The sequence below is a fragment of the Natator depressus genome, chromosome 9 (assembly GCF_965152275.1).
Source record: "Natator depressus isolate rNatDep1 chromosome 9, rNatDep2.hap1, whole genome shotgun sequence".
Taxonomy (NCBI): domain Eukaryota; kingdom Metazoa; phylum Chordata; order Testudines; family Cheloniidae; genus Natator; species Natator depressus.
In genome coordinates this window covers 100587176-100613416 of record NC_134242.1, presented here as the reverse complement: position 1 = coordinate 100613416, position 26241 = coordinate 100587176, and the positions used below count along the sequence as shown (strand labels likewise).

Sequence of the window (26241 nt, the reverse complement as noted above, 5' to 3'; positions counted from 1 at the left end):
CACAGCAGGGGACAGAGCACAGAACAAGGGGATCTGTGTCCCTGAGAGCCTAGACTCGGGGCACCTGGGGTCCCTGCTCCCATTCTGTGCGCCTGGGGATTTCTGCAGGGATGCGGTCCCGGGGGGAGACAGAAACACCCCCACCCCCATTCTCCTGTTGGCGGGAAAAGGAAGGTGGTTTTGTCTGTGTCACCTTCCTACACTGGTGTATTGCAGGCCCCAGAAGGGAAAGAGGAAGCGGTGAAGCATGAATAAGCCTTAATGCAAACAGTCCTTCCCCTCCCAGAGCCGGTGAGAGGCTGAGATCTCCTGGGACGCCAGCTGGATTTATTGGGTTTGCAAGGGATTCCAGGCTCCTGCCAGCCCTGGAACCTAAAACCCCTCTGCCTACAGAACCAGTTCAGCCCGGGCACACACTCTGCCCAGCTCACCCTTCCCGGCCCGAGGGTCAGTCTTTGTAGCCTGTTCACTCCCTGGCCTGGCCGCTGAGACTAACGCCAGCGAGGGCCAGTGTGACGAGGCTGGCTGCCCCCTAAGTGGACAGAGAACCAAAACTCACGCTGCTTTGGCTGTGGAAAGCGCATGAGCCCAGGGGACTCCGAGTCACATCCCTCCCCTGCGAGGCTGCACAGAAAGGGGCTCCGGTACTGTCTGGGCGTGACAGATAGAGTGCACTGAACCCTGCACAGGCAAACGGGCACCACGTGGGTGCTGGTGGGGAGGGATGCATCCCACAAAACAGAACCTCTGCAACTGCCCCAGAATCGCCTTCTTCCGTGACAACTGGGTCCCACTTTGACCTCGCTCCCATGCGGTCACGTACAATCAAAAACGAACGCAGCCTGAAGCCGGGGGGGGGCTCTCACCACACCAGCCCAGGAGGAGGGGAGGGCCGTGTCCCCAGAGTGGAGGAGGAAGAGGGTGTTCCCCCTTAGACGGCAGACAAAACGACTCCAGGGAAACATTCACACGACAGCCCCATGAGGCCTGGTGGATGAAGTAGTGACCGGGAAGAGCCTGAGCCCAGGGCCCTGGTGCCTCCCGCCCGCTATTGAAGGGCTAAAGGCCTGAGCTCCCGCCTGCAGCAGGGGCACAGCACAGGGGGGTGAGCACACTGCTGACCCCCAGGCACAGCTGCCTGCTCAGGCCCTCAGCACCCTGAGACCAGCAGGACCCTGCCAGGGCCAGCGCCCGTGGCCCAGTCCGTGCCCAGGGTCTCTGGGCCTCGCTCGCGCTGAGGCTGTGCAAGCATGGTGGGCCACTGCAGCCTGCGCCTCGCCACGGCTGCCCGGCCCAGGTGCCCTGGCTGACACGCCTAGGGCAGCCTCTGGGCCTTTTCCGGCCAGGCGCGGCCTGGCAGCCCGGCGGGCCCCTGGGCGCTAGCCCCACGCAGGGGCTCAGGGCAGCCAGGGTGCTTTTGCGCCCGCGCTGGTGCTGGGGCGGAGCTAGGAACTGCGGGGCCAGGAGGAGGAGGAGGGGGGGGTGGTGGCTCTTGCAACTGGTGCAGGAGGAATTGCAGAGCACCCCAGGGCAGAGCACCCCAGGGCAGGGCTCAGCTACGCCAGCCCCAGTCAGGGCAGCTCCTCTGGTTTCCTACCTGCCAGTGACCCGAACTCGCCCACGCTCTGGGAGCCCAATGGGGTTAGCACCGGGCAGAGCCGCTCGGCAGCCAGAGCCCATCCTCACTCACAAGTGTCGCTGGGCCCCCGCACGGCTCTTGGGTCCTGGGGACAAGGAGCCAGCTCTGCCCAGCCCGGGGGAGCTGGGAAACCGGCTTTACTTGCGCCTGGCTCTGAAGTCTCAAAGCCGAAGCCAGGTGTCTAATCACAGCTCCTTCTCTCTGGGTCTGGGGTCTTGCCAAGGCAGCTCTGGGCTGTTGGCAGCTCTACGCCCCCCTCGCCACCCCCAGGGCCAGGTGTCTCCTGCCCTCGCCCCAGTGGGCTGGCCAGGGCTCGGGCCTCCAGTCCTTACCTTGCCTACTGATCATCTCTCCTCTGGGCAGGGCTGCGGGTCCCTTTGCAGCGGTTTCCTCCAGTGCTTGTGGCCCCAGGAGCCTGCCCTCATGTCAGCCCCACGGGCCGGTCCCTGGAGGGGGCTAGCGGCTGGGACCCCCGGGCCTGGCCCTGCCACAGGAAAGCGATACAAGGACTTGGCTGCCTCCTTCCCCAGCTCCAGCCACAAAGGCTCCTGCTGCCTGGGACCTGGCCCTCTCTCCCCGGCTACCCCCCAGCCTGGCCAGTGCTGGGACCGTGCCCCGGGCAGCCCCGGCTGAGCCCCTCAGGCCGGGCACAGGCCAAGGCTGCCTGCCAGGGCAGTGGTGAGCCGAGGCTCCCTGCTGTCGCCCCGGGCTGTGTGTGGAGCGGAGTGGAGGGGGCTGGGCTGGGCTCAGGGGCGGGCCCAGCCATGGAGCGAGGGCTGGCCTGCCTGGCTGCCTGGGGGCCCTGGCCTGCGGGGAAGGGGGGCCTGCAGCCACTGCTGGGCGCTGCCCCCCAGGCCTGGCCCCGCACGGCCCAGCCCGGCCGGCCTCTCTCAGCCCTTCAGGGCTTGCCCTAAAGTGGGTGCTGGGCTGGGCCGGGCATTAACCCCGGCGCTGCCAGAGGAGAGGGAAGCCAGGCCCTGCAGCCAGTGGGGTGGGGCTCAGTCCAGCCAGGCATGGGACTTAGGGAACCAGGCACCCCAATATTAGGGGCGTCGCATACACAGGCACCTGTAACTCCCTCCCCCAGAAAAAAAGGGTCCCAATTTTTCACACTTGCCCCCTGGTCACCCGCATGCTGTGGTCCCCGAACTTTTTACCTCGTGCCCCCCCATTACCCCTGTCCATGCCCCGCCCCGCAAGCCAGGGCTGGGAGTGGGGCTGCAGCTCTGCGAGGGGAGGGACACAGACAGGGGTAAGAGCTGGGGACAAGGCCAGGAGCAGAGCGGGGTGGCACTCCCACCCCGTCCCCCTGTGGGGGCTGGCCCAGGCCCCAGCTGCTCCCCCCCTAACATTCCTCTGTGCCCTCCTGGGGAGTGCGCCCCACAGGTTGGGGGCCTCTGCCCTAACAGGACTTCACCAAAACCACGGCACATAATTGGACCTCACCCCAACTAGTGCAAGCTGGCCTGGGAATTAAGGGTAAGGGAGGGTGTGTGTGTGCGCGTTGAGGGCCGTTAGCAGAGCTAGGGGAAGCCCACGGCTGGGATAACAAGGGGGTCATGGGTCAGGCCTGAGGGGACTGGCAGAGCTCTAGGCAGAGGAGTCCAGGGCTGAAGGTCAGGATCGAGGGGTGAAAGGGAGGGCAGAACTGGGGTGCTGGAACAATGTGTGCAGTGTGGGTGCTGAGAGCCATTGAACCAAACTGTAAACCCTGCACATGATGGAAACCACTTCAAGCCAGGGTATGTGGCCAACCCCCAGCACCCCTAGTTCCAGCACCTATGGGCAGAACTGAGAGGGGAAGATGGACAGTGTGATGATTTCCCACATCCAGCCTGGTTAACACTCAGTTCAAGGGGATGGAGAGGGAGAGGCAGACAGGAGAGAGAGGGAGAGAACTCAAAAGGTAGCACAGCAGGAAGCCAGGGATGGAGACTCAAGGGTGCCATCAGCACAACTCTTAGCTGGAGGCCTGTGGCCCAGCATGAGACACAGGGAGAGCGGGCTGCCAAAGTGCAGGGCTGCAGTCTGGGACAATAAGACTCCATAAGCTAGGCTGCTGAGATAGCAGGACCCCACTGCTATGGGGAAGGCAGCAGTTGGACTGGAATGGATTCGAGAGCTGCAGCTTCGAGTACAGCAGAGCAAGGCAGCTGCCAGGGGTTCCTAAGCATGCTGGTTCTTAGGGCAGACCTGGGCAGTGGCCCTAGGGGTGCAGGAAGGAGAGCCCAGAATGGATCTAGGAAGGAGGTGTGTTCCCCCCCCTCCCAACTATTGCCTCTGCTCACTGTCCCTCACAGTGTTCACCTCTCCTCTGTACCAAGCTGCAGCAACTGAGAACAAGATGGTTGCTCAACCCTCCTCCAGAGAGAGGGTGCTTAGACATTGAAAGGTGCAGTACATAGAAAACAGAAGGTATCAGAACTTCATACACTCAAGAAGAGATGGATGAAAGCCAGCTCCTAGGCCTGTACACCCTCCCCAGTGCAGACAGAGCATTTTACAGGGAGTACAGCAGGAACCCAGACGAACTGGAAAGTTGCCTGCACAGGTTGGAAAGTGTTCTGGGGCCCAGCCCATTCACAACTTCAGCTTCTGAGGTGCACACTCAGTACCTCTGCACACTGCTAAATTCAGACCTATTTTCTCTGGAGCTCGGGTATTACTAGGTCACACAGCTTCCCATGCCTGGAGCAAGGGGGCAGTTCGACAGGGGCCCTAGAAATTTTGCTGTCAGGGGAATCCTCCTTTCCCTCCTTGTGCTCACACTTCCCAGAGGCCAGTTGATTCAGGCAGAGGCCCAAGGCCCAGCTCCAGCCCCAACTCCGCATGCTGATGTAAGCAGAGTCAGGACGAACTCCACCCTGACATCTGGTGGTGAGGTGTGGCAAGTTGCGGAAAAGAACTTCAGGGGCCGATCTCATTTGCATAGGCACACCCACCCCACCTAGAATGAGGCCATAGCTGCCCAAATGGTCACTTTGGCTGCTGTGGGATCCCCAGTGTCTCTGTTATTGGGGCAGGAAGAATAAATTATTACCCTGATTATGGGAATCAAGGACAGTGGAACTGTACTTGACCTTTTGTTATGATGGAGGGACTCGCCATCAACTAAGTAGCACTCGCTAGGCAAGGGACATGGGTCCAAAACTCTGAATTGAAAGAGGCTGGGGATAGGTATTAATACTTGGTAGTGTGGGCCCCTGGGTGAGGGCCTTATATGCTAATTGCACTTCCTCCTCTCTCCACTGTGGAATATCAGAGCTAATTTTGATTCCATTGAGTCTAATTACAGGCTGCTGAGCTGAATTCACTTTGGGCCAATGGTGGACCAGCACTGAGGCTCCCCTACTACAAGCTGAAATCACAAAAGAGCTAAACTGACTAAGAGCTGAAATCACTGAGTGTTGTGTTAAGTAGTGGGGGAGCCTGAAGATATATGGTGGAGCAGTTTGCGGGATGGTGAGCAGAGTGGCTGGTGGAGCAGAGCAGTTTGTTGGATGCCTAGAGCAGCCTATGGGTGGCTGGTAGAGTGGAGCCCCATGGAGAGGTGGGGCCATCAGCTTTGGACCACATAAGGTGCCCTGTAACCCACCCACCCTCCAATCTCCACCCAGGTTGGGAGGTAAAACTCTGCAGGTAAACTTTTGAACTCTGGGGCTGCCCTGACCAGGGACAGAGACTTTTGGGACTTTGGGTGATTTTGGGTTGCTGGCCTCAAGAACCAAAGGGAAAGGACATGCCCCAATTTGCTTGGGGGGGGGTTTGCTCATGGATTGTGTTATGAATCCTGTTGGTGGTGGTTCCCCAGCATAATGCCACATTGTTTCTCTCTGTTATTAAAAGGCTTTTTGTTACACTCAGACTCTGTGCTTGCAAGAGGGGAAGTATTGCCTCTTAGAGGCACCCAGCGGGGGTGGTATATATTTGTCCCAGGTCACTGGGTGGGGGCTCGAGCCGGTTTGCATTGTGTTATTGGAATGGATCCCCTAGATACTGAACCCGGCCCTTGTTGCTGCCAACTCTGACAGGCAGAAGGGTTACACTTAAACCCTCTGCAGTCAGAGCTTGTACTGGAAATAACTTTAAATCTGACACTTGTCACTACTGTGCCTGTTCCCACTCCATTCTCCCTCCCCTGAGCTTGGAGTGTTTTAACTATAATGGGCTGAGGGATTCTCTTTTATTGGACCTTTGTTGGTGAGAGACAAAACTTTGGAGCTACAGTGAGCTCTTGTCCAGGCCTGGGAAAGGAACTCAGTGTCCCAGCTCAGTACAAGGGTGAACAGATAACTACGTATGCTAAGCTAGCACATATTCTAAGGCACCAGTCAAGGTACAGGGGCTGTTAACACCCTACAGTCACAGGACCAAGATGGGAGTTAGTGGGTTAAAGATCATTGTAATAAGCCATAACTCCAGCGTCTGTTCAGTCCATGATTTGTAGAGTCTAGCCAAGTTACGAATTTAAGCTCCCAGGCTTGTCTGTTGAAGGTCGTGCACGGGTTTCCTTCGAGGATGAGGACCGATAGGTCAGATACAGAGGGGTCTGCAAAGCTTGTCTCTCTCCCTAGCAGCAGTTGGTCCAATAACATATTGCCTCACCCCTCTTGTCTCTCGGCTCCAATACTGCAGTAACTAGAGGTGCCTGTTCCTTGTTTCATCACTAGGTGGTGGGGACACAACACAAATAGCACAGCTCACATGTTTGCTTTTCCCAGCCTTACCCATGGAAAGGTCCAGTTTTCCAGAAGTAGCTCCTAATGCTGATGCCCACCTCAGGCCTGATCTGCAGACATGCCAAGTGCCTACAGATCCTGATGAGCCCTTGGGAATCAGGCCCCAGGTGGGTACCCAGAGTCAGGGCCAGTGCTCAGTGAGCCCTCGGGCCCTGCTGAGTGCACTGCTCAGGGCTGCCGTTAATGACCCTGCACATCCCAGCTGAGGTAGCACTTGACCAGCCACCATGAACTAATCCTTCCAACCTGCTGCAGCTTCTGGGTCTCTCAGATGGGGAAAGCAGAGCACTGAGCAGGGCTGGGTGTAGCCCAGGCCCCAGCAGGCCCGGCGCAGAGCTGGGATCTCCCCTACTCACGCTCTCCGTGCGGTGAGGCACTGGTTCTGAGCTGTTGCTGGACCCTCCTACCTCACTAGTACAAGCAGGGATTCCTCATCTAATTGGTCCAACACCCCTGCTGGGCCAGGCGCTTTCCAGAGAGGAGAGAGGGACGGCCTGCCCCTGAAGAGCTGACAGATGCCAGCTCCTAGAGCCACGGATCCCTTTGGGGGAGTTGAGAATCAGCTCAGACATGCTAGTCGTTCGGTTTTTCATCCAGTTGGGTCAGTTTATTAACATACATAATTAAGAACAAGTAAAACAGACGCATGCTGCTGAGACCTCTGCAGCAAAGAGATCTTGGGGAGGCCACGCTGCTTCATGCCCCAGCACCCCCCACCCAGCAGGATAGCTCCACACCCAGTCCAGGGTGGTGCTTTGGGGGCCTTCACCCAGCACCTGTGTTCTCTCTGGAAAGACAGCCCCCCACACAATCCCCTCCATCCAAACTGAACCCCATCTCTGCCACTGGACAAGGAGGGTCAGGGTCTCATGGGGCTGGGCCTACTGTTGCCTCCTGCACGCCTGCCTAGAGGCCAGTGCCAAAGCCTCACCCAGGATAATGGCTTCTTCTGCTCTGTGAGGGACCCTTCGTCTCCATCCTGCTGCACTAAGATCCCCATGCTGCAGCCCAGCTGCCTGGGCCTGTGATGCACTCCTGCCCCTTCACCTTTCCCCAGACTAGTCCTAGGCTCCCCAATGGCACAAGGCCAGGAGCTCTTTAAACCTGGCTCCCTGTAAATGAAACCCTCCAGGCTCCCCTCCCACCTCTAGCAGTCTCTTTGCAGCCATGCTTCAGGAGACAGGAAAAGTCAGTTCACATCAGCAGCAGCTGCACCAGTCCCTGCCCAGCAGGGTATGACCAAGGAGAATCCCAGCTGGTCTAGCAAGCAGCCTCCAGGACAGTATCTGTTCCCACAGCCCCAGGAGGCTGCAAGGCCAAGGTCTTGGTGTCCACCCCCAGCTCTGCCCCCATGGGCAGGTGAACACATGCCTGCCTACTCCAGGACAGACCCATCACCTAGGGGGTTTCTGCACAGGCCCCTGACCTGCAGGGGAGATGTGCCCATGGGGGCAGGATAAACCCAGCCCCAGCAGAACAGGGCAGAGACTGAGGGTTTGTGGGGAGCCCACGGCCTGGAAAGGGCCCTGCAGAGGAAAGGGCATTCAAGGCTGGCAGAAGCAAGTCTGGGCGCTCCCTGCGAAACACCTGTGCCCAGCTCAAACCCCTCCACCACCAGGCACTGCGGGGGCTGGCCGTCATTCCTGCATGAGGCTGTTAATCTTCGTTAGCAGTACGTCCGTCTTGGACCCTGGGGAACCAAACGGGAGAAAGGGTCATTCCAGGAGCCTCCGCCCTCCCCAGGGCTGCCCCAGCCCAGCAACAATCGTGGGGTGAGAGGCTGCTGCAGGAGGTGCTGCCTGGCCCCTCTGCACCCTCATCTCAGGGAGTAGCACTTGCTCGGGAAGCAGGCAGGATGGGAGCTCCCTTGGCTGGGCTCCCTCCCCTTTTCCCCACAGGGCTGAGGTGGGGTGCAGCTCCCTCTCGCTCTGTCAGGAGAGTTAGGCTCTGGGCCCAGGCTGTCCTGCTGGCAGAGCCCCCCAAAAGCTCACTGTGGGGTGGGGAGAGCCCCTGGGAGCTAAGCTCTGGCAAGGGCCTAGCCCTGCAGGTGAGGAGAGCCAGTGATCTGAGAGGAAGAGGGAGGGGAAGACCACCAGCAGCAAGAGGGTGTGGTGAGGAGAGGGACAGAAGGAGGGAGCGGGGCAGAGAGTAGGGGCCCATTACCTGCCGGTTCTTTTCTCCTGGAGCATTTCCTGGAAAGCAAACAGGATTGAAATTCACTCAGGAGAGTGTGTGTCACCATTCAGGCCCTGCCACAGGGAGATCAGCCCACACCCAGGGCCAGGGCTGCTCCTCCAGGGCTCTGCCCCATCACTTGGCCACTGTGGTTTGAGCTCTGAGTTGGTAGCGGCCTTTCTGCCATGGCTGGAATGGGACGGGAGCTCCTGCCAACCATAATGAGCCATGGAGGGTCCCAGGACAATGGAGTCACTCAAGTCCCCTTGGAGCGCTTCCATGCCAGGCCCACCTTGCTCAGCTTATAGGTGGAGCCAGTAAGCTGTGACCAGGTCCCACAGCAGTGGGATGGAGCTGCTCAGGGCTAGGCTCATGGCAGAGGCCAGGGAGGAAAGCTCCTTCTGAGCCCGCTGTCCCAGGTTAGCACCGTGCGAGGCGGGAGAAGTGGGCTCCCAGCGCTGCTGAGCGGCTCTCCCAGATCAAGAGGGTGGGTGAGTGACTGCAGCAGCCCCTGGCCGGGCAGCCCCTGCCCTACCTACAGCTCACCCAGAGGGCAGCAGACATGAGGCCTCCTATGCCATGGACAGCTACGGGACCCAGAAGAGGCTGAACTTACTCCAGCAGGAGGAAGGCAGAGAGGATCAGGAGGAAGGAGACGCAGTCTGTCACAATCCAGACCATCAGGTAGGTGCTGCGGGGCTGCAAGGCAACAAGACAGGATGAGTAGTTCAATGGGGACCACAACCCCGGCAGAACAGGCCCTGGCCCCCTCGCTGGGGTGTGGCAGTGCAGACGGGCCAGGCGGGCTCAGGGCATGCAGGCCTCTGCCAGCGCCACCCAGGGTAGGTTCACTTACGAGCAGCCAGAGGGGGCGCTTCATCTCCTTGAGCACCTGGCAAGCGTTGGTGGTGACGGAGCCGACCCCTGCGCACCACAGCACGGAGAAGAGCCAGGGCTCATTGACCACATACAGATTGACGGAGACGTTGGCCTGGCGATACCGGCTGCAGAGGGGATGGAGCCTCGTTAGCGTGGCACAGGTCAGCAGGAACTGGGAAAGCCTGGCTCCCACCCAGTGCTCCCCGTGCTGAGACCTGTGTGTTTGGGGTTCGAGCTCTGCTGCCATTCAGGATGCATAGGTGGCCATAGGGGGAGCTAGACTTGCCTCTGCTGGACTGAGCCGCTGAGGCACCATTGCTCTGTGCTCCCCAACAAGGGGTTCTCACCCAATCTCATCCGTGCTGATGTCCTGGTACGGCAGGTTCACACGCAGTGGAGACTCTGTTTCATTCCAGCTGCTCTTCAGACCGTAGATTTGCTGAAAGCCTGGTGCCTGCTGTCTGACCTGCTCCCTGAACCCGTCAGGCAGCCAGAGAACCTGGGGGGAAATCAGGCCTGGTGTGAGCTGGGAGACCAGGGGGCACTCGCTGTGCTCTGGGACCCAGGCTGCAGGGCCAGCCGCACGGACATGCGCATCCCAGCCCCCTCTCTGTGCACCCATCCGGTGCTTGGCCCCAGCAGAGTCCTCACCAGGCCACCTGCCATGGAGTCTCCCCAGCCGGTCTGGGAGTGACAGACCTGGATGAGGCACGATGGGGGCCAGCTAGGACTGGCCAAGATGTGCCCAGGACTTGGGGCTGGCTCTGAGCCCCAACAACCCCTTCAGAGCCCCTGCATCCAGCGAGTCCTGGGCATAGGTGCTAGAACTAGAGGTGCGGGTGTGCAGCACCCCATGACTTGAAGTGGTTTCCATTAAATACAGGGTTTTCAGTTTGGTTCAATGGCTCGCAGCACCCCCACTGCACACATTGTTCCAGCGCCCCTGGTCATGGGCAGAGGGCACCCACTGGGCAGAGAGCCTGTAGGCACCTTACTCAAGGGCATGTTGTGTCTGCAAAGTAAACAGAGTGTTGTATGAATAATTCCTCCCTAAATGGGGAGCAGGAGCAGGAAGGGGCAGTGAACCCAGATGCCAGGCTGGTCTTGGCAGGGTCATGTATATCCAGCACCCAAGGGCTGGGGGCAGAGGGACTGAAAAGGTGGCCGTAGCGTCAGGGAGCCATGGAGCTGCAGGGTGTGGTAGCAGCAGGCGGTACAAAGGTGGCAGCTTGTGGATTTTCCTGCTTCAGCACCAACTTGGCTCATGGCCACGCCTGTCCTGAGTCACTGTTTACACATGGGGGGAGGAGGAGCAGGGAGTTCCAAGTAAGTTTACATCTCTCCCTGCACAGTTAGGGCATAAACCGTACTACAAAGCACCCCAGGCCCCGAGGAACTGGCCCAGGGCAGCAGCTAGTCCGGCAGCCTACCTGCAATAGGCTAGGACCCACCCAGGCATCTCGTGTGTGACGTGTAGGGTGCTGTAGCACAGAGGGCCTATGCTGGGGAACTCAGGGTACCTGGGATCATGGTAAGGGCAGATCCTGAGCACGCTCAGGGAGACTCTAGGGTGGGTCTGACCTGCCCTGTAGGGTGGGGAGCTCACTGCTGGTGAAGGGCAGGCTCAGGGAGCCCTGCGGGAGGACGTCTGGCCCGGACACTCAGCCATTCCCTCCTCCGGCTGCCCATCAGGCATCAGACTCCAGGGGCAGAGCCAGGCTCACCAGCTGCGGCAGGATGCCCGATTGGAGGATGGTCTCCACGGTTATGTTAACAAAGCTCTGGTAGTCCGTGTGGTTCTCGGGCCGGAGGTCGAACATGATGGAGATGTTGTGCTGCTTGGCCTCCTGCAGCACCTGCTGCAGGGTCGGAATCTTCTGTGTCCTCGCCTGGCCTTTCTCCTCGCTGGAGAGGCCCTGCACCGAGTGGAACGGCTTCTTCTGGAAGGGACAGGCCAGAGTCAGCAGCTCCCCCGCATGGGCGGCACTGCTCCCAGCTGGCCCCAGGCCTCCCACACTGCCCCCTCAACACCAGCTCCCAGCGCCCAAGGCACAGGGTGCTCCCCCTCGCACCCACGGCACCCCCCAGTGCTCGCTAGCACGGCAGAGCAGCTGCTCAGACCCCAGGACGAGGGCACAGAGGGAGAACAGGTCACGCTGCCACCTGCAGGAGACCAGAGCAGCGCTGCAGTTAGGTGCTAACCAAAGCGTCACCGTGTATGCGGGCACCGAACCCAGCCAGGACACTGCTTACCCCAGCCCTCTGCCCAGGAAGCCCGACCCCTCCCAGCCAGCCTTCCCCATGCCTCTGGAAGGTCAGAGCAACTCCCAGCTCTGGCAGTGGGGCTTGGAAGGTAGCCCCCCCCCTCCCCGACCCCATGGAAGGGGGCACTACAGTCTGCAGAAGCAGTACTCTCCAGGGCCTGGGAACCCCGGGAGGGCTCTGAGCGGCTGGCCCCAGTGCTCTGCCAAGAGCAGCCTGGATCAGTGCAGCGGGGCAGAGCCCTCTGCAGGGCACCGCAGGGCCAGGGCTTTCAGGTCACAGCAGCCGCAGGAATGGAGAAGCCCTGCCACGCCCCAGGGAGGTGGGGGCCTGACCTCTAGGAACCAGCTGCCGGCGTCGAGCCGCTGGAGATCAGTCCAGTTAAAGGTCGTGCCGTTCATGGTGGCCCGGGCAGGGAACACCTCTCGCACGTTGGTGGTCCGGGTGAGCGTCTCGTCATGCATGAGGAAGGGGATCCCATCAGCACTGGCAAGGGGAAGGGGATGGGGTAGTTAGGACCTTGCCCAATGCAGCATCATGGGTCGTTTGCACCCCTCCCCCCAAACCTGACCGCCCTGGCACCTCTGACAGGGATCAACCTAGTAGCCCGCCATGCTGTGTCCCAGGATGCTGGGGGAGTCTCCTCCCAAACGCCTGCCTTTGGATCAGGCCTTTGGGGACTGAAGCTTCATGGGGCTGGGAGCCAGAGCCAGACACAGGAGGAGTCAGTGCTGGTTGCTACGGGACGACACATGGTCCTGCAATGGCAGCAGCTGGTCACTTATCGGCCCTTCTCCACAGCAGGGGAGGAAACTTCCCCTCCCCACACCAGACCTGTCCCGGGTCCCACCCTCACCGCATTAACAGGCCAGTGAGGGGAGCCCTGTGTCTCTCCCTGAGAAATGGGGATCGAGCAGGGTGGGGTGCCAGGCCAGAGCACCAGACAGCTGGGCTGGGCTCAGCTTCCCTTGGGAGGGATGGGCAAGGGGTGAGGAGAGGAGGGACTCTCAGAAAGCCCAGGCTGGGGCCTGGAGACACCTCCCCTAGCGTGGAGCTGCCCCCTTCACCCCAGAGGGGGCAGAGGCCTGGGGCTCAGGGAGCTGGGGCAGGCAAGCCGAGCACACGTTCCCCTTGGAGGCCCTGGGTGTCACTTTACCTCACCAGGACATCGGTCTCAAACACACGCACGTCACAGCCCACTGACTTCTGGAACGACATCAGGGTGTTCTCTGGAGCCAGCTAAACGAGGGAGAGAGGGCACAGGCAAACCAAGCTGGGGAGGGGCAGGGGTGCAGTGCATTGGGTGCTTGCCCCACTGTGCTGAGTTCAAATCTTCTGGGCTCAGACATGCAGTGAGTTTGCTGGGCTTGATTTAAGGCAGTGGTGGGATTTCAGGAAGTAGCTGAATCCCCAGCTCTGCCTAGGAGAGACCCAGGGCTGGGATAGCAGGAGGCTGCAGGGCAGGATTGAGGGGAGGACAGCAGTGCTGGCAAGCAGGGGGTCTGCGGGTTGGGATTGAGGGGTATTGGTGGTGGTCGGGGGAGCCCAGGGCTGGGGTTAAATTCTACCCAGAAGAAACACGTCCCAATTAGCTCCTGGCCCCATGTGTGAGAGCTCAATCCCAAGGGCTGCCTCAGCCCCTGCCAACCATGCCCCACGCCCTCTCCAGCCTGGCTACCCACAGGGCAGGCTGCAAGGACTCCCCTCCCCGAGCTGGTCTGTGGAGACTGGAGGCAGCTCCCTGGGGGTTACCTGCTTGCCTGTGTCTGCGGTGTGAGCAGGGAACGCTGCTCTCTGGGACTCAGGGAAGGGCAGGGGCACAGGGCACCCCCCCACCCGACACACACACACACACACACACACACACACACACACACACCCCCCAGCCACCTGCGCTGAGGGCTGTAACCTGCCTTTGCCTCCAAGCTGCCCCTCGCTGGCACGAGCCGCTCCAGCCTGCTCCCTGGCAGAGCGCTTACAGGCAGCTGGTGCCTCCCAAGCTAAGCAGGGAGGGCTCATGCCCACTGCAGGCGGGGGGGGGGGCAGGGAAGGGCAGCTGCCCTTGGGCACAGGTTACTCACCATGGGGGCCCCGCGGTGCCCAGCCAGCGCTGGTTTGGGGGGCAGCTGGCTCTCCTCCATGAGGCAGGGGGAGGAGATCATCAGGGGAGCCAGGTACAGTGCAGCTGTCACACCAAAATACACCAGCAGAAGCAGCGCCTTGGGGGCTGCAGACAGACACACGGACAAGGCAGAGCCTGGTCAGGGACAGCGTCACTGCAGGCACTCAGAGATGGGGAGGGATTAGCCAGGGCTGCTCCCCCTGCAGTGTGTGTGGGGCTCCCCACCCCTGTCCAAGAATAGGGAGCGATGGGTCCCCCCTAAGCCCCCCAGCCCCCTGCAGAGCAGCCCTTAGCCAGGGACTCGGATGCCCCTGGCCACCATGCATTGTGCCAGGTAGCGTCCTTCACAAGCCGCCTGCTTAGGTGTGTGGGTAGCTCCAGCCCGGACGGTCTCTGGGCACCAAGCAGCGCTGCATGGCTGGGCCTTCATAGCCCCTTCCTGCCAGGGTGCTGCCCGCACAGCCCCTGCCCAGAGGGTTGCTGGCATTTGGGGCACCCGGCTGTCATGCCAGCCGCTGCACAGACACAGCTGCCCCAGCCCTGCAGAGCTCCCAGTCTATGAACAGACTGAGCCATGGGGGGTGCTGGCTAGGAAGCGTGTGCATGTACTGGAGGGAAGGGGAACCCACTGCCGCGTGTCCTAGGCCCTGCATGGCTGAGAACAAAGGGAGAGCCGCCTCCCAGCCTATGCTTTCAGGGCAAATACTGGGCACTAGCCCGTCCTCAGGTGACGTGGCGCAGGGACAGCTCTGGGGTCCTGTTGAGACAGCGTTTATGGTCCATCTCTGGGTGCAGCCCTGGGGAGCAGGCACCACAGCTCAGCAGGGCTATGGCATCAGGGCAGCTGGCTGCTGGGGGCAGGATGCAGACAGGCCTTTGCTCCGCACCAGAGGGGAGGCGTGGGAGGGCGGAGCTGACTACAAGCCGCGTCCCCATGGCCCCACCCCTGCTCAGCGCCCTGGGGCCCAGGAGTACCTGCACAGCGAGTACGAGAGGAGCAGTCAGCCACAGGCCAGGCGAGCAGTGTCATGCCGGCCACGGCTCCGATGTGCAGGAAGGGGCCCGTTGCCTGTGGGGCGGACACACCAGCACCACTCAGTGCCCAGCTACGAACTCCGGCTCCATGCTCCCATCAGACACACCGACCCTGAGCTCCCAGCAGCCCACTCTGCATGCAAGGCTCCCCTGCAGCTGCCAGGAACAGCCGGCCCCCCAGGGCTCCCCCTTGCTGGGCTGAGCCCAGCCCTCTGGGCTGCCCAGCAGCTGGCATCGCTGGGTTTGAGGTGACCACACCAAGGGGAGTGACTGGTTCTGGGAGGGGGTTGAGCCAGGCGGCTTTGCCCCAGGGCTCTGGGAGTAGCTATTTATTCTCACTGGGGCCGTGCAGCACCTGGCACTCAGTGTGAGCCCCCCCAAGGGCCCTAGCCTGGAACGACACAGGGTCCGTTGTGCGGGGGAGCTGCAGGAGTCAGACAGGCCTAGCGGGAGAATCAGCCAAACCTCACTGTGTCTGGGGCTGGGCCTAACCACAGGGTGGCGAGGCCAGTGGATCCCCTCCCCCATGCCCTGAGGCCGGTCTCCCCTTGCCATAGGGAGAGCCCTTGGGGCACAGGAAGGGCTCTGCCTCCGTTCTCACCTGCAGAGAGATGCGCGTGCTCTGCCACTGCTCAGCCCACTTCACATCGAGCGCGACGAAGGCTGCGGCCACGACCAGGGTGGTGAGGATCAGCAGGCACTGGGGGGCCAGACACATGGCAGTTAGGACCAGGTGCATCTTAGACACCACAGAACAGCCGGGGACCCTGCCTGTGGCCTACCCTCCCCTGGGTGAGCCAACCCCTGCAGCTGGAGTCCCCGCTTCTACCCTCACCCTGCATATGCTGGGCCCCTCCCACCTTGGGGCCCTGCTGCCCCGGGTTAAACACTGAGTTCGAATCCCTGTGGTGAAGGGGGAAATGGTCTAATATTACTGTGAATACCATGTGTGCCTCAGTTTCCCCGATTTCATATTGTTACCCTGTGTGAGAGGGGTCGGGGGCAGGAAGGTTTGCTCTCGGGGAGGCTAAGAGACGTCGGGATGAACATCACCCGGCTGACTGACCCAGGATGCCTCAGTGGAAAAAGACTGGCTGTGGCTGACCCCACATCAGTGAGGAGTCTAAGGCGACGACAGCGAACCCCATCAGCGGGACGTGGATGTGTAGCGACCCAGAGGGAGAGGCTTTCCCCACCTCTCCGCGCCATCCCCCAGCTCAGGGGCAAAAGGCCTGGGGGGGAAGAGATGGGGACTGGAAGGAGTCGGGGCTCTACAGCCAGCTCACGCCAGTGGGGCTGGGCTAGCCAGGATGGGCTGAGCTTTAGCCCTCAGCTCTGCGCTGGCCTCAGGCCTGCCCACGCGTTCCAGCTGGCCCCTGTGGACACTGGCCGAGCGCGCTGATCCCCGCAGCAGGCCCCAGTCTCTCCCAGGAGTCTGTCTCAGTGGCACGGGCTGATCAGAGCTCAGTGTGAAGCGGGAGGGCTGGAGCCACAGGGGTTGGGTCTAAGGGGGAAGTGAAGCCTCATGGCTCACCCTGGAGGAAGAGTGAGACCCCTGGGGGGGGAGGGGGGTCTGGCCCACTTCAGGGAGCCTCCCAGGGCTGACCATGCCAGGTGCTGTCCCCCGGAGCAGTTATCACCCCACAAGAGGAGAAACAAACGCTGCCCTTGTCACAGAAGGCAGGGGCGGGGGGAGGGAAGCTGCCAGCTGGGTACCAGGGCCTTGCCAGGCAGCCCACTCTGCTTCTGCATGGCAGGGACAGCAGGCAGGGCATGGATGAGTGAGTGTGGCCAGCACTGGCCCTGCTGCATGTGGGGCAAGGCACTGGCTCAGGGGGAGCCTCCACATGTGGCCCTGAGGGGTATGCAAGCCCCGTGGCTCCCCACACCCTGGGCAACAGGAATGACCTGAACCAGATCCCCAGGCCTTTGGGCAGGAGGAGCCTGCAGGCGGCTGTGCCGTTGGAGGGCTGGGTGTGGCGGCGTCTGGGGCTGGGGCAGGGGCAGGGGCAGGGCTTGGATGCTAGGTTTGGGGAGGGGATGGGCTGTGCAGGGGCCCCTCCGTTGGCACTGGATGCCAGCCGGCCCTTACCTTGTGCACACAATGTAACTTCAAGGGCTGGCCACAGAGCTGCAGGCACAGAGCAAGAACCTGCAAGAGGAACAAGGAAGATGCTGGAGCTGGAATACATGGAGACCTGGGAGAAGAGTTGGAATTTGGGGGAGCACAGGCTGTTAGATCAGGGATAAAGGAGAGACAAGACAGAACTGGGATGGGGGGGAATCAAATCGGTATCAGAGCTGTCTGTATGCTTATATGAGAAGTATGGGGAATAAGCAGGAAGAACTCGAAATGCTAACAAACAAACAAACAACTATGACACAGCTGGCATCACAGAGTTGGTGGGGAGAATACACATGACTGGAATATTGGTACAGAAGGGTACAGCTTGCTCAGGAAGGGCAGGCAGGGAAAAAAGGGAGGAGGTGTTGCCTTGTATATTAAAATGTACACACTTGGACTGAGGTTGAGATAGAAATAAGGGACAGACTTGCTGAAAGTCTCTGGGTCAGGATAAAAGGGGTAAAAACAAGGGTGATGTCATGGTAGGGGTTCACTGCAGACCACCAGACCAGGGAGAAGAGGTGGATGAGGGTTTTTTTAAAACAGTTAACAAAATGATCCAAAGCCCAGGACTTGGTGGTGACGAGGGACTTCAACTCCCAAGACATCTGTTGGGAAAACAACACAGCAGGGCACAGATTATCCAACCAGTTCTTGGAATGTATTGGAGACAATATAAGGCTGTTCTAGATTTGATTTTGACAAATAGGGAGGAACTGGTTGAGAATTTGAAAGTGGAAGGCAGCTTGGGTGAAAGTGATCATGAAATGACAGTTCATGATTCTAAGGAATGGCAGGAGGGAGAACAGCAAAAGACAATGGATTTCAGGAAGGCAGACAGACTTCAGCAAACTCAGGGAATTGGTAGGTGAGATCCCAGGGAAGCAAGTCAAACTATCTAGAGACATAAAGGGTAACAAGAAAACATTCTACAATACATTAGAAGCAAGAGGAAGACCAAGGACAGGGTAGGCCCGTTACTCAATGAGGGGGCAGGGAGGGAAACAGAAAATGTGGAAGTGGCAGAGGTGCTTAATGACTTCTTTGTTCTGGTTTTCACCAAGCAGGTTTGTGGTGATTGGACGTCTAACATAGTTAATGTCAGTGAAAATGAGGTACGATCAGAGGCTAAAATAGGAAAAACAAGTTTGATGTCTTCAAGTCACCAGGGCCTGATGAAACGCATCCTAGAATACTCAAGGAGCTGACTGAGGAGATATCTGAGCCATTAGCGATTATCTTTGAAAAGTTTCAGAGTAACAGCCATGTTAGTCTGTATTTGCAAAAAGAAAAAGGAGTACTTGTGGCACCTTAGACTAACCAATTTATTTGAGCATAAGCTTTCGTGAGCTACCGCTCACTTCATCAGAAAGCTCATGCTCAAATAAATTGGTTAGTCTCTAAGGTGCCACAAGTACTCCTTTTATCTTTGAAAAGCCATGGAAGACGGGACAGATTCCAGAAGACTGGAAAAGGGCAAAGATAGTGCCCATCTATAAAAAGGGAAATAAAGGACAACCTGGGGAATTACAGACCAGTCAGCTTAACTTCTGTACCCGGAAAGATAATGGAGCAAATAATTAAGCAATCAATTTGCAAACACATAGAAGATAATAAAGTGATAAGTAACAGTCAGCAGTCATGAGTTTGTCAAGAACAAACCAACCTGATAGCTTTCCTTGACAGGGTAAGTGGGGGGGGGGGGGGCGGGGGGGAGGGAGAGAAAGAAAGATAAATGTGGTATATCTTGAGTTTAGTAAGGCTTTTGATACTGTCTCACATGACCTTCTCATAAACAAACTAGGGAAATATAACCTAGATGGAGTTACTATAGGGTGGGTGCATAACTGGTTGGAAAATCATTCCCAGACAGTAATTATCAGTGGTTCACAGTCATGCTGGAAAGGCATAACGAGTGGGGTCCCGCAGGGATTGGTTCTGGGTCCAGTTCTGTTCAATATCTTCATCAGTGATTTAGATAATGGTACAGAGAGTACACTTATAAAGTTTGCGGAGGATACCAAGCTGGGAGGGGTTGCAAGTGCTTTGGAGGATAGGATTAAAATTCAGAATGATCTGGACAAACTGGAGAAATGGTGTGAAGAAAACAGGATGAAATTCAATAATGACAAATGCAAAGTACTCCACTTGGGAAGGAACAATCAGTTACACACATACAAAATGGGAAATGACTGCCTAGGAAGGAGTACTGTGGAAAGGGACATTGGGGTCATAGTGGACCACAAGCTAAATATGAGTCAGTGTAACACGGTTGGAGAAAAAAAAAAAAAAGCAAACATCATTCTGGGATGTATTAGCAGGAGTGTTGTAAGCAAGACATGAGCAGTAATTCTTCCGCTCCACTCCACGCTGATTAGGCCTCACCTGGAGTATGGTGTCCAGTTCTGGGTGCCACATTTCAGGAAAGATGTGGAGAAATTGGAGAAAGTCCAGAGAAGAGCAACAAAAATGATTAAAGGCCTAGAAAACATGACCTATGAGCGGAGATTGAAAGAACTGAGTTTGTTTAGTCTTGAGAAGAGAAGACAGAGGGGACATGATAACAGTTTTCAAGTACATAAAAGGTTGTTACAAGGAGGAGGGAGGTGAATTGTTTTTCTTAATCTCTGAGGATAGGACAAGAAGCAATGGGCTTAAATTGCAGGGAGGGCGGTTTAGGTTGGACATTAAAAAAAACTTGCTAACTGTCAGGGTGGTTAAGCCCTGGAATAAATTGTCTAGGGAGGTTGTGGAATCTCCATCATTGGAGATTTTTAAGCAGGTTAGACAAACACCTGTCAGGGATGGGCTCGATAATGCTTGGTCCTGCCACGAGTGCAGGAGACTGAGCTAGATGACCTCTTGAGGTCCCTTCCACTCCTATGATATCCTCCCTGGCTTCCTGCAAGGACAGCTCCTGAGCCCCTGCCCAGCAGCCCTCCTGGGACACCCCGATCTCAGAGAGCAGGGCCCTGCTCAGAAAGCCAGGGCCCCAGCCCCTGGGTCAGCCCACCCTCTTGGGCCCCGGCCCCAGCCCCTGGGCCAGTCGGGGTCGTTCAGGAGCTTCCAAAGAGCAGAGGGCCTGAGTGAGCTCAGCACAGGAGATGTGGAGCAACGTCTCCAGCAGACAGGATGCAGTGAGGGCCCCAGAGAGCAGGACCTACCAGCAGCAGGGCTGAATACGTGACCAGCAGCACTGTGACTCCGAGCAGGGGCATGGACCAGTCTACCCACCACTGCGTCTGTCTGAAGAGGAACCTGCCAAGCAGAGAGGACAGTCAGATGAGGCTGGGTACACCAGGGGCAGGCACAGACTGTGGGGAAGGGAGGTGCTATGAGCTGGGGAGGCATATGATGGGGGGAGGGAGCACTGGGGATGGGGAAGAGAGCTGCCAGGCGCTGGGGGAAGTGGGGGCAAACAGTGGGGGACAGGGAGGGGCCTACTCACTCGTTGAGGTTGTGGAAGTCATTGAGGATGATGAGGGCATGATACAGCCATACAAGCGTGAAGAGGCAGGCGCAGAAGAGGAAGAACAACCAGCCACAGTCACACTGAAAACCAAAGGGGCTGCATAAGAGACTGCGCGGCTCCTGCCAGCCACGCCCTGGCCCCTCCAGCGCAGCTACCCGGACATGCAGAGTGCCTGCAGGAGAGCCCAGGGCAGCCTGGTCCCAGCCTGTCCGCCAGAGGCCATCATGCCTGCTTCCCTGGCTCTGTGCTCTGCCTGCCCCTGCCCCCACGCTACAACGGGAAGAGGTGCTAGGACCCCCAAGCCCTGAAAGAGGGAGGTAATCACCACCCAGGGGATGCCATGCTTTACCCACGTCAGGGACAGACTGGAGCAGGACTGGATGGAGCCACAGCCCCAAATGGGGCAGGCACAGACACAGGAGCCCAATAAGAACGAATGGGGGTTCAAACAGCTTAGGGTCAGAATAGTCCATACAGCAGGGGCCAGGACTCCTGGGTTCTATTCTCAGCCCCTCCCCTGACTCGCTCTGACCTTGGGCCAGTCTTTCCCCTCCCTGGGTGAGGATGGAGCCGCCATTCCTGTGGCCTCAGGGCCCTGTGCAATGGAAGAGGGGCTGAGGCTCAAGTAAGTTTTTTACATTCATAACTGATGCCCCTGGTCCCCCCAGGGCTCGCTGCTCGGAACTGCCCTGGCCCAGTACAAATTAAGCCCTGCCTGTGCGGCTGCTAGGTACGTTACACCCTGGGTGGAAGCACAGAGCCTTCAGTGCTGTTACTAAGTACATGTGGGCATGCTGGCAGCCCGGGTGCCCTATCCAAGCAGCTGAAGCAGGGACCGACCCAGAGAAGGTGTCCTCTGCCCTCAGGCCAGCCCCACATGCCCCACGCCCAGGGAGCTGGAACAGCACTGCTGCTGCTGCCAAGTGGGGCATGTTTCTAATCAAGGTTTGCTCTCAAATTCCCAACAAGATGGGACAAGCTGCTACTCAGCCCCACCCATGGGAGCTGGAGGCCTCAGAGGCTCCCAGGGCCCCGCACCCTGAGCCTGCAGAGCCCCAGGGATCCCTGCCCCCAGCCCCAGCACCCCTGCACTGCAGAGCCCCTGGGATCTCCCCCCCCAGGCTCCCCCACAGCCCCAGCCCCCCTGCACTGCAGAGCCCCGGGGATCTCCCCCCGGCCCCCCACACAGCCCCAGCCCCCCTGCACTGCAGAGCCCCAGGGATCTCCCCCCGGTCCCCCACACAGCCCCAGCCCCCCTGCACTGCAGAGCCCCGGGGATCTCCCCGCCCCAGCACTGTGGGGCCTTGGGGACCCTGGCACACACAGGAGGCTGTGGGCTGTCTGTGGTGCAGGGTGGGCGCAGGAGCCCAGCAGGGCTGGGAGCGCATCTGACGTCACCGCTGCTCCCAGGAAACGCGGCCATGCTGGAGGAGACCGTACCCCCTAACCCCACCGTGGCCATTCCCCTGGCCCAGCGTTTGTGACGCTCCCAGCCCCGGCAGGGCTCCGTGCCTCGAGCAGAGGGGAATGTCTGAGCGCCCCCCTCGGGGCAGCGCTGCCGTGACCCAGCACCTGCTGCCCTGTGCCCCACTGAGAGCTGCCCCCCCCCACCTGCTGCACTGCAGGGGACAGGGAGACTCCCTCTGCCCCAGGGGGGGCCCCGGCTCTCCCCGACCGGCACAGCGGGAGGGGCAGGCCGAGGGCCCGAGCTCAGCACCCCTCACCTTGGTGGTTCTCAGGCCTTTCCTCTGGTCCTTGGCCCAGCGGCAGCTGTACAGGCCGAGCAGGCCGATGGCGCAGCCGGGGCAGCGGCAGCCGGGGCTCTTCGCCATGCGGCGGGTCTGCGTCCCCAGCACCGCACTGGGGGGTCAGGCCTCCTGCAGGGGAAGAGAGCACATGGGAGATCCCCCCCTCTCAGGAGAGTGGGACCGGGCAGCCTGGCGCTGGGGGGGCCTGGGCATCGCTGGGCGCTCAGTCACCAAGCTGCCCCAGGTGCCTGGCAGAGATGCAGAGGCCGGGCGCCAGGCCAAAGGCGAACAGGAACCTACCCGGTGCAGGCTGCCCCTCCGGCCCGGGCAAGCCCAAGCCGGCTGCACAGCATGGAGCCGTGCCCACCCCGGGCCCGGGGGCAGCGGAGGGCGTCCTGCGTCAGCCACCATAGGGAGGATCTCACGGGGAGTGAGAGGAAGGCCGGGCCGGGCGGGGGGCCCTCACCAGGTCTGTCCTGGGCAGCTGCTCCGTTCGGAGCACCCCTGCCTGGGCCCAGGCCTGGCTTCCTGGGGGCGAGTGTCACAGAGCAGGACTGCTGAGCCACCCACTGCAGGGCCCCGGCCAGCACAGCTCTGGGCGCGCACAGGGCACATGCCCACGTGCACAAGTGCCCTGGCCCTCGGACATGCCAAGGCCCTGCCGCTCCCCTCGGCTCTCCCACAACAGCCGTAGCTCCCTGCATGTCACCGGGGGGCTCACCATCCCGCCCTGCCCCCGAGGGGGACACTCACAACGGCCCCAGTGTCCCACTTCCCAGCCAGCGGCTGCCATTCCCCGCTGCCCTGAGCGCCGGGGCAGAGCTGCCTGGGAGGGCCTGGCATTTCTGCCTTGGCGGATAATTCCGTGCAAGGGAAGGTAGCTAGGATCCCCTCAGGTCCCAACACCTGCTCCTCCTTCCCCAGCTCTGCAGGGCACCGGGAGCCAGCTGGATACAGCCACGTGCCCCCCAGCTGCCAGGGTGCTGCCTGGACCTGCCGGGCTCCCCGCAGCAGGAGGTGGGTGCTGCATGAGCCCGGGCTCAGCAAAGTTGTGGGGCTGTGCTGGGCCAAGCCCCTTCCACCCACCCCTTTGTTAATGAAGGACGGGAAGGGGGTAGGGAGGTGAGGGAGCCTGGGGGGCTGGCGAGCAGCTGGACCCACAGGGAGGAGGATCCCCAGAGGCAGCTGCCAGGCTGTGCCTGGCCAATAGGCCACGACCCATGGCAGGGGGAAATCGCCTTTGTCCTGCAACAGGAGGATTGCTCTGGCCAGAAGGCCGGGGAAGGGGAGGTTGCTGGTGGAAGCGCACAGCCTGAGCCATGGGGCACGGTGCTGGTCACAGGGAGGGCTGCTGCTGCTGGTCTAAGGGAGGGAGGTCCTCCCCAGCCCATCAGCGCTGGCGGTATTTGCAGGGACCCCTGCCATGCAGCTGGAGGAAGCAGTCAGGGAAATCCCAGCTGCTGGCTTGCTGCGCAGAGCTAACCCACCCCTTCAGGCATTCCCGGATGGCCCCTCACAGCCCCTTCTGCAGGGCTACCCCTGTGTGCAGGAAGGAAACCGCGGCACAGAGGCTTCAAGTGGCTCTCCCCCTAAGTCCCTCTGTGACCAGTGCAGAGCTGGACCCCCATTCCTCCCCACTCTAACCTCTAGACCCCAGCCAGAGCAGAGACTAGAACCCAGGAGTCCTGACCCCAGGTGAGACAGACCCACGACCTCCAGCACTGCCCCTGCCAGCAGGCTGCTCCATGGTCTTTGCAGCCCACACGAGTACCGAGCGCTGCTTCATGCCAGCATATCCTCAACACCACCAGCGGCTCAGCCCTTCCCCACAGGGCAAAGGGCGCAGCTGGGCTGGAATGGAGCTGGCTGCAGGGACGACAGGCCTGTCTGGCTGCAGCGTGCTCACCGGGGGCAAGTGTCTGTGTCCCTGGGGCAGTGCCGAACCCACCGATACCAGGGTGAAGGGACAGCCCTGAGCTACCACCCACTGCCCCTGCTCTGGGGATGCTCCGAGAGTTGTTAGCCAAGATGGTGCTTCTCTGTCCTCTGCGGCCCAGGCAGCAGCAGGAAAACTCTCAGCCCCCGGCCACTTCCATGGAGACCAGGGATCTCAGCCCTGCCCTCCATACCCTTCCCAGCCAGCCCGAAGGGCGTGTGCCAGAGCGGGACAGAGCACACTGGAGTCCCTGCCACAGCTCCACGGCTCAGGTGCACGCCGCACACTGGGAGGGTCAGTCACAGCCCCACCTGAACGCCCCAGACCCAGCTGGGATGCGTCACCCCTGCTGCGCAGAGGCACCAGGGTAAGTGCCCTAAATCCAAGCCCCAGCGGAGTCCCCCCAAGGCCCAGCAGCCAAGGGGCCTCTTGCACCCATCAGTGGGGACGGGGCTAGCATAGTCCCCGACAGGGCAACATCCTGCTCACAGATGTGCTGGAGCTGGGCTGTCTCCCCACCAGAGCTGGCTGTACTGGGGCATGGTCCACGCTGGCTGGCAGGGGTCTGGGACTGGAGCCGCACGCGGATGGAGGGTGTGAAGGTGGCTGAAGCTGCCCAGCGCCTGGCTCCTGCGAGTAGCCCCAGACACGTCACAGGGCTGGGCAGTCACAGCCCCTGGCTGCCACACTCCCTGGAGAGGATGCCAGGGGCTTTGATGGGCTGGGGCTGATGCCAGGCACTGCCCGCAGGTCCCTGAGCTCCCTACCCGGGCTGGCACAGCACAGCTCTGGTGCTCACCCAGTGCCCTACCCACCCTGAGTGAAGGTGGCGCTTGCCCGCCCCACCTCCCCAAATCCAGCTGCTGCTCTCGCTCCCCAGCCCCATCCACCCCACTCGCTGGGAACCTACCCCCACCCCAGGGGCAGCCCCTTCTTATTGCTCATGCCCCTCCCAGCAGGACAGTGCTCCCCCTCCTCTCGCTGGGTGCAGCAAGCTGGCTTAGGGGAATACCTGCTCTGGCCTTCTCGTCTCCCCGCTGGCAGGTGGGGCACGCTGAGGCTCAGGCCTGTCCCTCGTTCTCCCCGCTCCGGAGCCCTGGGATCCCTTCCTCCTCTCGCCTGCACCAAGGTGTGCGGCTCTGCCAGCCAGGGCCTCCCACAGGGCTGCTCCCAGCTGACTCACAGGCAGGTATGGGAGCCCAGGCAGAGGCAAGCAGCCAGGCTGCCTGGGGGAGGAGGGGGAGGGGAAGCAGTAGTGCAGCTAGGGCTCAAGATTGAGGGGGCAGCAGAATGCCTTTGTCCTGTCCCCGGGCCTGTCACTCACTCCCAGGGCTGCCGGCCAAGGGGCCCAGGGGGAGCGTGACAAGCCCCAGCACTCTGGAGTTTGCAGGCAGCCCACGCTCCGGCCAGATTAAACGCTAGGGAGGGCTGGGGAAGGCTGTGCGGGGAGGTGGCAGAGGCAGGCTCAGACTCATGGCTCCAGGCTGAGCCCCCTTCAGGAAATAGGGGCACTGGCTAGGGCTGCACGAGGCTCTTTATTTGCATCCCCGCTGGCTCAGTTCTGTGGAGGGGCAGGGCCATGGGGGGACCAGTGCAGAGGCCAAGGCAACCCAGAAATGGCCCCCTCTGTCTGCACGAACACTGCCATTCCATGGAGTAGCAGCGAGGATTGGCCAAGACTTGGGTTTCTGCACCTCCTGTCTCCACGCTCCCTGTGACTGCCTCCCACCCAGGTGGGATCCGCTGACATGGCTGCGCAGGGAGCCCATGGCCTTGCGCTGGGCCCTGCTACTGCCCTTGGAGACAAGTGCTCAGCTACGGAGCGTGGGCACTCTGGTGCTGCGGCTCTTGAGGCTCATGCTGACAGTTGGTGCTTTTTGAAAAGTAGCAGCACCTGGAGTCACGTGACTGCAAAAGACCCCCACCTTGGGTTTGTAAAAAAAAATAAAAAATTGGTTCTAGCACTTGTGAAAAGAGAAGAGATTGAAATTGGGCCCCGCATGCAGCCTAAAGGCTCAGAAAGAGGAGACAAAGAAAGAACCCAGCCGATTCCCTGCAGCTCTGCCCCCAACCTCCCACTGTGCAGAGTGAATGTGAACGGCTCCCCTC

At 60.3% G+C, this 26241-nt stretch overlaps 2 protein-coding genes across 7 annotated transcripts in view; both read right to left on the bottom strand.

Moving 5' to 3' along the window:
* DLG3 (discs large MAGUK scaffold protein 3) overlaps positions 1-2351 on the bottom strand; it is a 174369-nt gene extending 172018 nt beyond the window's left edge. For all 4 annotated transcript variants that reach the window (XM_074962798.1, XM_074962799.1, XM_074962800.1 and 1 more), the window contains exon 1: positions 1972-2351. In XM_074962798.1, the coding sequence (XP_074818899.1) occupies positions 1972-1987 (16 nt within the window). In that variant the 5' untranslated portion in view covers positions 1988-2351. The remainder of the gene's footprint in view (positions 1-1971) is intronic.
* Positions 2352-6975: 4624 nt separating this feature from the next.
* On the bottom strand, positions 6976-25353 carry GDPD2 (glycerophosphodiester phosphodiesterase domain containing 2). Of its 3 annotated transcripts, none has more exons than XM_074963223.1 (16): positions 25145-25353; positions 22173-22325; positions 20425-20528; positions 20141-20234; positions 16944-17003; positions 15453-15551; positions 14792-14885; positions 13776-13921; positions 12851-12933; positions 12030-12180; positions 11157-11369; positions 9780-9931; positions 9410-9557; positions 9170-9252; positions 8542-8570; positions 6976-8068 (listed from the first exon to the last, which is right to left on the bottom strand). In XM_074963223.1, the coding sequence occupies exons 2-16, from the start codon at positions 22278-22280 to the stop codon at positions 8016-8018; spliced, it is 1617 nt and encodes a 538-aa protein (XP_074819324.1). In that variant the 5' UTR covers positions 22281-22325; positions 25145-25353; the 3' UTR covers positions 6976-8015. The 3 variants fall into 3 exon arrangements, with proteins under 3 accessions (XP_074819324.1, XP_074819322.1, XP_074819323.1); XM_074963221.1 differs by having other exon boundaries at positions 11157-11372; positions 25145-25347; XM_074963222.1 differs by lacking the exon at positions 25145-25353 and adding an exon at positions 23887-23902 and having other exon boundaries at positions 11157-11372.
* Positions 25354-26241: the final 888 nt, after the last annotated feature.